At 39.0% G+C, this 10,265-nt stretch overlaps 1 protein-coding gene across 4 annotated transcripts in view; it reads left to right on the top strand.

Annotated features, from left to right (window-relative positions):
- The window catches only part of Dnah7 (dynein axonemal heavy chain 7), a 254,194-nt gene that overhangs the window by 19,644 nt on the left and 224,285 nt on the right, over positions 1-10,265 (top strand). For all 4 annotated transcript variants that reach the window (XM_031367445.1, XM_031367448.1, XM_031367446.1 and 1 more), the window contains 2 exons: positions 1,366-1,453; positions 3,105-3,285. In XM_031367445.1, coding sequence (XP_031223305.1) covers positions 1,366-1,453; positions 3,105-3,285 — 269 coding nt within the window. The remainder of the gene's footprint in view (positions 1-1,365; positions 1,454-3,104; positions 3,286-10,265) is intronic.

Raw genomic sequence — 10,265 nt, 5'->3', positions numbered from 1 at the left:
TGTGTGTGAGTGTGTGTGTGTGTGTGTGTGTGAGTGTGTGTGTGTGTGTGGCTATTTCATCTCCCTGGCATTTAATTTCTTCTTCTGCGAAGTGGGGATAATTATGACTTTCAACGGTACATGTGAGGCTTAGAAATAATACTTGCAAAACCACTAAGGGCTTGACTGGTGATGAACAGCTCTTGTAGTTTCTGGTGAGCAGAACGTAGCCCTAGAATCAGGGGTCTGTAGAGCCGAAGGGATGTTGACATTCGCTCCGAGCATCAATAGTGGTCCATGCCTAGTGGCCTTCTTCCTTTCCAACATTATTGACTGCACCCTTCTAGGCATTATTCACACAAAGGATGAAAGGCGGATGCCAATGATGTAGGAAGACTGCCAGGATGAGGCTTCTGAACTAAAAACAACCACAAATGCCACTTACTGAAGTCATGCATTTATAGTGGTGCAATGTGAAAGCAGACTTGACAATCTGAAAACACAAGATTATTTTATTAGTTCCTTTCTGGGCAAACAAAAGCATAATGAGATTACATTTGTGGTTAGAGTAATCAATTCTTGTCTTCTTATCTACTTAATATTTTGAGGATCCCCCACTACTTTCCTATTCATATTCTGCTGTTTGGTAAAGATTTATTGATTACCTATCCTCTATTAAATTAAATGGACCTTTCTTACATACTTTAAAACCACAATATGATGTTCACTGAATATTGGATTGTTGGAATTGGAAAAGACAAGTTAAAAGGTATCTCCCGGGTCCCTACTTTAGTATGGTACCTTAGAAACATTTTCAATAAATCCTCAGATCTGCTACTCAGTCAGTAAAGGGACAGGTGTTTTTTAATCAGTACCACTGATTTGTATCAACAGGTGACACTGGGCTCTGGACCACAATGCAGAAGTTAGAGCTGGCCCAGCACAATCTGTTATTTGTGCTGGAGCTTGTCAACTATGCCTTTCTGCACAATGGAGCCCCAGGAAAAGTCAGTGTGATTCATGTCTGGTATAGCTTTTGAACCGAGTTGCATCAATCACAGGAGTTTTATGGAATAAACTTAAAAAAGGCAAAGGAACAAATGAGTTTCTGTGTTGCTTGGTATCAACGTGTTTGTCCCTAGAGATCTGAGACAAAGTCTTCAGAGACTGTGGCTGTGTTTTCTGCAAAGCAGCGGGTCTCAGAGAGCACTTCCAGTTGTCTCCACACACGGAGAGAAACGAGCACGAAGCACCCATGTTCAACCATTTATTTTTGTCTGGATTGGGTAGAGAACAGTCCTGATGTTTTCACGCCCACGTTTTGTGTTTGAACTGCCTTTGCATGTTTCCACGTTTCTGACTTGTCTTTGTTTATCGCTGTCTTAGGCAACAAGATGGCAGTTTAGAGTCCGATATCATGGATGAAAGCGGTATTCCAAAAGCGACCACTTCTGCAATAGAGAAAGACATCTTGGTAACAACTCACTTCTGTCAGTAGAACTGTGAATAGAGGGAAGACCTCAAAATACTGCATGTCCTTTAGATTATTCTGTCCTTCCTTGTGTATCTTTGTGTGTGCAGGGATGAATAGAGAGTTGGATCAGATTATTCTATTAGATTCATGAAGAAAGCATTCTCTTTCTTGCCACCTAAGAATTAAGCAATTCCAAACCTGCCTTGGTCCCATCCTAAAGTTTGTCTCAATCATATACATCCTTATCTAACATTATTCTTTTATGATAATTTTTCTGAGTTATGATAATGGATATTCTAAAAAGCACATTAGCTTATTTTAGAAGCAATAATTTTCGTGTTCCAAATGCATAAACATTTTTTAAAAGTACGCATTAAAAATTATAACATCATGGGCTAGAGAGATGGTTTAGAGTTTAAGAACTGCTTGTTCTATAGGACCCGGGTTTAATCCCAAGCACATGGTAGTTTATAACTATCTGTAACTCCAATCCCAGGGAGTCCAACACCCTTTTCCAGAATCTGTGGACAACATGCATACGTGTAGTGGACAGACATACATGCAGACAAAACACCTATACACATATAAAAAAATAAAAGCAATGTGAATTTGAAAATATTTTGAACTTAATTAATTTTTGCCCCAAGTGCTGTGTAAATAATTATGAATAATGGAGAATTATCAGACTTTAAAGCAAGAATTAACATGTATAATATTTATAGCACAATAAAGGAGAGAATCAGTGTTTTACTTCTGTGAAGAGACACCGGGACCAAGGCAACTCTTATAAAGGAAGTTATTTAATTGGGGAGCTTGCTTACAGTTTCAGAAGGCTAGTCTGTTATCATTATGGCAGGGAAAAAGGCAGCATGCTGGCAGGCATGATGCTAGAGAAGTAGCTGAGAGCTACATACATCCTGACATGTAAGCAGGCAGGCAGACAGGCAGACAGGCAGAGACAGGGGTGGAGGGGAGAGAGACACATGGAGGTAGAGAGAGACAGAGAGTCAGACAGACACAGAGAGAGACAGAGACAGAGATAGAGAGAGGAACCAGCCAGCCAGTCACTGGGCCTGGCAAGGTTTTTGAAACCTCAAAGTCCACTGCTAGTGACATACCTCCTCCAGCAAGGCCACATCTCTTAATCAGTCCTTCCAAACAGTTCACCAACTGGGGACTAAACACAAAACTATATGAGCTTATGCCATTCCTATTCAAGCCAGCACAATTCGGTTCTGTTGTTTGCTTTTAGAGTTAGTGTAAAAAGGATACGGACTTGAATTTTAGCTTTCAAGATTGACCTCTGATTATCAAAAATAAAAGAGCAGACCTAATACTACGTTCCAAAGGTTTACAAACACCAACTTGCAATTCAGCATGCACTCTATTCTGTACCTCATCTGTTTGATGATGTAATTTTGACGCCTACGGTATAGTTATAAACTAAGGAAAATTGCTTTTGCTTTCAGGAGGTAGCATTTAAAAAAAAATTAAGCAATCATAAACAATGCTTCTGTGATTTTCACAAAAGCGCTTTGTATTATTTATAAATACTCTGTTCTCCCCAGACGCATTTTCCCCTGTGGTTTTGTGTTCTGACCCCACACTCCCTCACTGCAGCACTAAATCTCTGCCTCCTTATTTATCACAGAGGTATTACTACTACATTCACCATGGAATTGATACTGATCATGTGGCCCCCATGGAAGACTCTTGGCTGGAGCACGTATTACAATTGGTGCCACAGCATCTGAAAGTCCTTTCTAATAGCATCATGGTCTTGTCGGATGAAATGAGAGAAGATTATCTTCTTAGTGTAAAGAAATCCATAGGTAAATTGCGGTGCTTTCTATTTTGAGTATGTGTTGCCTTAAAGGCAAGTTTTGAGTTGAAAGTTGGCACCTGATTTTGACACGTTCCCTTGGTGGATTACGCTCTTTCCCACCTCATCTCTGCATTACTTAAAACCTCAGCCAACTTTCATTAGCTAGGTATAAATTATTTTTTATGTCAACTTTGCTGTTTTTAAAGATATTGTCCTTCACTAAAGGATCACACCAAGGAAAGTAATAAAACAGTATCTTTAGCCTCTTGAAATTTTTACTGTGTTTCAGTCAAAAGAAAGCATTAGGAAGCCGTCTCTTCCTTTAAGATTGTCTTTCATGTAAAACTTTTTTGGTATAGGTGGGAGAGACAAGACATGTCCATGTGTGTGTTTTTGTCTGTATGTTTGTGCATTTGTGTATGGTGCATGCATGTGTGTGAGCATGTGCACACACTGTGTGTGTGTAGGTGAATAATCACCAAAGGTTTTAACCATTACCAACTATCATTAACATTACTCATAAGAAATTCAAATATGGTTGATGACATTTTTGCTACCGACCAAAAGGTGGCCCACCTATGGCACAGAAGCCATTCCTGATCACTGCCTACCCTGTAATTGAGGTTTCAATAGCACACAGACAATCTAATTTTTTTTAACACATTGTATATGGCTGCTTTTGAGTTATAACATCAGAGTCAAGCAGCTGAACAGAGACCTTGTGGCTCCCAAAGTAGAATTGTTTACCATATGGCCTTTTGTGTAAGAGATTTGTTGAACCATGGTATGGACTTAACAGGTTGATCTCTAAGTATGACTAGGTAGTAGGAATATTTATTTATTTACATTCCAAACACTGTTCTCCAACCTGGTCCTTCTTTCTCAGATTCCCTCCTCCATCCCTCCCCTTCTCCTCTGAGAGGGCGCCCCCACACCCTCAAGCACATCTCTGTCTCTGCCAGATTAGGCACATTCTTTTCCACTGAGGCCATACAAGGCAGCCATGGAGACCGAGTCTGAGCTGCATTACTGCTACATATGTGCTGGGGGCCTCATTCCAAGTCCGTGTACGTTCTTTGGTTGGTGGCTCAGTCTCTGAGAGCTCCCAGAGGTGCAGGTTAGTTGACTCTGTCGGCCTTCCTGCTGGGTTCTCTTTCCCTTCAGGGCCTTCAATTCTTCCCCCAACTCTTCCACAAGTGTCCCTGACCTCTGCTGAGTGTTTCGCTGTGGGTATCTGCATGTGTTTCAGTCTTCGTCTGCTGGGTCCTCTCAGAGGACAGTTATGCCAGCCTCCTGTCTGTAAGCATAACAGAGTATCATCAATATCAGGGATTAGTGCTTGCCTACAGAATGGGTTTTAAGTTGGGCTGGTTATTGGTTGGCCTTTCTTTCAGTCTCTGCTCCATCCCTGCATTGTTTTTAGACAGGACAAATTTTGGGGTTGAAAGTTTTGTGGGTGGGTTGGTGTCCTTATCCCTCCAGTGGAGTCCTCCCTGGCTATAGGCAGGAGATGGCCTCTCCAGGTCCCATGTCCCCACTGTTAGGCATCTTGGCTAAGGTCACCTGCATTGACTCTTGGAGCCTCCCCTATCCTAAGTCTCTGGGACTTCCTTCAGATTCTTGACCCCACCACCCAGCTGCAGATTTCCTTTCATTATCCTCTGGGCCTCTCTCTGTCCCTCCCCACACCTTATTCTGCCTCTCCATTTCCCTCCCCAACCCTGATCCGTTCCCTCCTTCCCTCTGCCTATGACTATTTTATTTCTCCTTCTAAGCAAGATTCAAACATTCTCGCCTGTGCCTTCCTTCTTGTTTAACTTTTTTGGGTTTGTGGGCTGTATCATTCTGTACTTTATGGCTAATATCCACTTATCGATAATACATACAATGCATATCCTCTTAGGTCTGGGTTACCTGACTCAGGATGATATTTTCTAGTTCCATCCATTTGCCTGCAAAACTCATGATGTCCTTGTTTTAATGGAATAGTATTCCATTGTGTAAATGAGCCACATTTTCTGTATTCATTCTTCAGTTGAGGGACATCTGGGTTGTTTTCAGTTTCTGGCTATTATGAATAAAGCAGCTATGAACATAGTGGAGCACAAGTCCTTGGAATATGGCATGACAATCTTTCAGGTATATGCCCAGGAAGGATATAGCTGGGTCTTCAGGTAGAACTGTTTCCAATTTTCTGAGAAACTGCCAGACTGATTTCCAGAGTGGTTGTACAAGTTTGAAATCCCACCAGCAATGGAGGACTGTTCCACCTTCTCCACAGCATGGGCTGTCCCTTGAGTTTTTTTTATCTTAGCCATTCTGATTGGTGTAAGGTGGAAAATCAGGGTTGTTTTGATTTTCCATTTCCCAGATCAGATGACTAAGGATGTTAAGCTTTTCTTTAAGTGCTTCTTGGACATCTGAGATTCCTCTGCTGAGAATTCTTTGTTTAGCTCTGTACCTCATTTTTTAATTGGGTTATTTGTTTTGTTGGAGTTTAACTTCTTGAGTTCTTTATATATTTGGATATTAGCTCTCTATCAGATATGGGGTTAGTGAAGTTTTTTCCCTATCTGTAGGTTGCTGTTTTGTTCTATTGACAGTATACTTTGCCCTAAAGGAGCTTTTCAGTTTTATGAAGTCCCATTTATCAATTATTGATCTTAAAGCCTCAGCCATTATTGTTTTGTTCAGGAAATTATCTCCTGTATCAATGTGTTCAAGACTATTTTTCCACTTTCTCTTCTGTTAGATTTAGTGTATCCTGTTTTATGTTGATGTCCTTGATCCACTTGGACTTGAGTTTTGTGCAGTGTGATAAATATAGATCTATTTGCATTCTCCTACATGGAGACATCCAGGTCTTTGATTCTATTCCATTGATCAATCTGTCTGTTTCTGTACCGATAACATGCCTTTTTTTTTAAAATCATTATTACTCTGTAGTATAGCTTGAGGTCTGGGATGGTGATTCCTTCAGAAGTGTTTCTATTGTTCAGGATTGTTTTTGGCTATCCTGCATTTTCTGTTTTTCCATATGAAATTGAAAATTGCTGTGACAAGGTCTGTAAAAATTGTGTTGGAATTTTGGTGGGGATTGCATGGAATCTGTAGATGGACATTTTCACTATGTTAATCCTACCAGATCCATGAGCATAGGATCTTTCCAACTTCTGATATCTTCTTCAATATCTTTCTTCAAAGACTTGAAGTTCTTATATAGATCTGTTACTTGCTTAGTTAGAGTTACACCAAGATATTTTATATTATTTGTGGCTATTGTGAAGGGTTTTGCTTCCCTAATTTCCTTCTCTGCCCATTTATCATTTGTATAAAGAAGGGCACTTTGCTCAAGTTGTTTATCAGCTGTAGGAGTTCTCTGGTAGAATTTTGGGATTGCTTATGTATATATACTATCATGTTATCCAAGAATCTTGATACCTTGCCTTCTTCCTTTTCAATTTGTATCTTCTTGATCTCCTTTCGTTGTCTTAGTGCTTTAGCTAGAACTTCAAGTGTATATTGAATAGATAGGAAGTGGGTGGTCTTGTCTTGTTTCAGATTTTAGTGGGATTGCTCTAAGTTCCTCTCCATTTAATTTAATGTTGACTATTGGCTTGCTGTATATATTTAGGTATGTACCTTGAATTCCTGATCTCTCCAAGACTTTTAACATGAAGGGCTGTTGAATTTTGTCAAAAGCATTTTCAATATCTAATGGAATGATCATGTGATCTTTTTTCTTTCAGTTTGTTTACGTAGTGGATTACATTGATGGATTTTCATATATTGAACCATCCCTTCATCCCTGGAATGGTCTACTTGATTGTAGTGAAAGTTTGCTAGAATTTTATTGAGTATTGAGTAGTTTTGCATCAGTGTTCCTAAGTGAAATTGGTCTAAAGTTCTCTTTCTTTGTTGAGTCTTTGTGTGGTTTAGGTATCAGGATAATTTTGACCTCATAAAATGAATTAGGTAGTGTTCCTTCTGTTTCCTTTCTGTGGAATAGTTTGAGGAGTGTTGGTTTTTAGCTCTTTTTTGAAAGTCTGGCAGAATTCTGCACTAAAACCATCTGGCCCTGGGGTTTTTGGTTAGGAAGTTCTTAATGATTGCTTCCATTTCCTTAGGAGTTATGCCCTGTTTAGATGGTTTACCTGATCTTGACTTAACTTTGGTATGTGGTATCTTTAAGATTTTCCAGTTTTGTTGAGTATAGGTTTTTGAAATAAGACCTAATGATTTTGTGATTTCCTTAGTTTCTGTTCTTATCTATCTTTTCTGATTTTGTTAATTTGGATACTGTCTCTGTGCCTTTTAGTTAGTTTAGCTAAGGGTTTGTCTCTCTTGTTGATAGACAAAGAACTCTTGGTTTTGTTGATTCTTTGTATTGTTCTCTTTGTTTCTAATTGGATTGATTTCAGCCCTGAGTTTGGCTATTTTCTGCCCTCTTTGCTTCTTTTTCTCCTAGAGCTTTCTGGTGTGCTGTTAAGTTGCTAGCATGAGATCTCTCCAATTTCTTAATGAAGTCACTTAATGCTATGAATTTTCCTCTTAGCACTGCTTTCATCATTTCCTGGAAGTCTGGGTATGTTGTGCCTTCATTTTCATTGAACTATAGAAGGACTTTAATTTTCTTCTTTATTTCTTCCCTAAGTGATCATTGAGTAAAGCATTGTTCAGTTTCCACGAGTATGTGGGATTTCTATGGTTTTTATTGTTGAAGTCCATCCTTAACCTGTGATTATCTAATAGAATACAGTGAGTTATTTCAATCTTCTTTTAAATTGCTTTATGCCTAATTATGTGGTCAGTTTTGGAGAAGGTTCTGAAAGGTGCTGAGAAGATGGTATATTATTTTGTTTTGTTTTTGTTTGTTTGTGTGTGTGTATGTGAAAGGTTCTGTAGATATCTATTAAATTCATTTGTTTTACAACATGTATCATTGTCCCATTGTTCAGTTTCTGTTTTAATGACCTGTCCATTAAAAGTAGGGAGTTGAAGTCTCTCACCATTATTGTATGGGGTTCAATGTGTAATTTGGACTTTAATAATCTTTCTTTTACGAATATGGGTGCCTTTGCATTTGGGGCACAAGTTTTCATAATGGAGATGTCATCTTGGTGGAGTTTTCCTTTGATGAGTATGAAATGACCTTCTCCTTCTCTTTTCATAACTTTTGGTTGAAAGTCATTAAATATTAGAATGGCTCCAGCTTATTTCTTGGGTCTGTTTGCTTGGAAAATCTTTTTCTAGCCCTTTACTCTGAGGTAGTGGCTATCTTTGTTGTTGGTATGTGTTCCTTGTATGCAGCAAAATGATGAATCCTGTTTATGTATCCAGTCTGTTAGCCTGTGGGGTTTGTGTGTGTGTGTGTGTGCGTGCGTGCGTGCGTGCGTGCGTGTGTATGTGTGTGTGTGTGTGTGTGTGTGTGTGTGTATGAACTGAGTCCATTGATATTGAGAGCTATTAATGACCAATGATTACTAGTTCCTTTTATTTTGTTGTTAGAGGTATTAATGTGTGTCTGTGATTCTCTTCTTTTGGTTATGCATGGGATGATTAATTTCTTGGTTTTTTCTTGGGTGTACTTCTCACCTTGTTTTAGAGTTTTTCTTCTAGTACTGCTGGATTAGTAGAAAGGTATTGTTTAAATATGGTTTTGTTGTAGAGTGCTTTAGTTTCTCCATTTATGATGATTGTGAGATTTGCTAATTATAGTAGTCTAGGTTGACATCTGTGGTCTTGTAGGGTCTGTAAGACATCTGTCCAGGATCTTCTGGCTTTTAGAGTCTCTGTTGAGAAGTCAGGTGTAATTCTGATAGGTCTGCCTTTACATGTTACTTGGCTTTTTCCCTTGTAGCTTTTAATATTCTTTCTTTGTTATGTACATTTAGTACTTGAGTATTGTGTAATGGTAGGATTTTCCTTTTTAGTCCAATCTATTTGGTGTTTTGTAAGCTTCTTGTATGATTATAGCTATTTCTTTATTTATGACTGGGAAGTTTTATTCTACAATTTTTTGTTGAGGATGTTTTCTAGCCCCTTGAACTGGGAATCTTCACCCTATTCTATTCCTATTACTCTTAGGTTTGGTCTTTTCATAGTGACCCAAATTTCCTAGATGTTTTTGAGTTAGGAACTTTTTACATTTGGCATATTCTTTGATTGATGTGTCCATTCCTTCTATGGTATCTTCTACACCTGAAATTCTCTCTTCTATCTCTCTTATTCTGTTGGTGATGCTTGTATCTATATAGTTCTTGTTCTCTTTCCTAAGTTTTCCATATTTGCCTGTTTGATTGGTTTTTTCCCCCTGTATTTCTTTAAGGGACTTATTTGTTTCCTCTTTAAGGACTTCTACCTGTTTGATTGTGTTTTGCTGTATTACTTTAAGGGAATTATTTGTATCCTCCTTAAAGGCCTCTGTCACCTTCATGAGATGGGATGAGTGCTCCACTAAAGGCTGTTGAAATCAGAATGCATTGAGTGATTTAGCTTTCCAGAGAACAGGCATTTAAATTATGAAAGAGAACACCAAGCACAGTGAGGAGGATATACCAAAGGAAGAGAAGGTCACCTTGTCTTAGGGCACACTCTAGAATCTTCTGAACTGACTCTGCAGTTGTGGCATGGGAGATGGGAGTGAAACAGTGTCTCTCTAAGTAACCAAGGCTGGCCTTAACTCACTATCTAGCTTAGGGTGGTTTTGAACTCGTGATTCTCTGGCCTCTGCCTACCTAATCCTTGGAATCCAAGTGTACAGCATTCCCAGCTCCTGAATGGAGTCTTGAAACTTGAGAAATGTCTACTAGCTAATATGTTCAGTCCAGACAATGACACAAGCAACAGTAGACGTGTTTCAAAGGTTGTTCTAGACTTGTGAGCCATTATGATGGCCAAAGCCTAAGGTGCATTTGGGGAAAGGGAAGATATCTGAGTAGCGCTTGAGTGCCTCTCTTTACAGAATTTGATGGTAAAAGGATAGTC

The sequence above is a fragment of the Mastomys coucha genome, unplaced genomic scaffold (assembly GCF_008632895.1).
Source record: "Mastomys coucha isolate ucsf_1 unplaced genomic scaffold, UCSF_Mcou_1 pScaffold14, whole genome shotgun sequence".
NCBI classification, from domain to species: Eukaryota; Metazoa; Chordata; class Mammalia; order Rodentia; family Muridae; genus Mastomys; species Mastomys coucha.
Note: the sequence above shows the minus strand (reverse complement) of the source record. Positions and strands in the feature narration are given on the sequence as shown.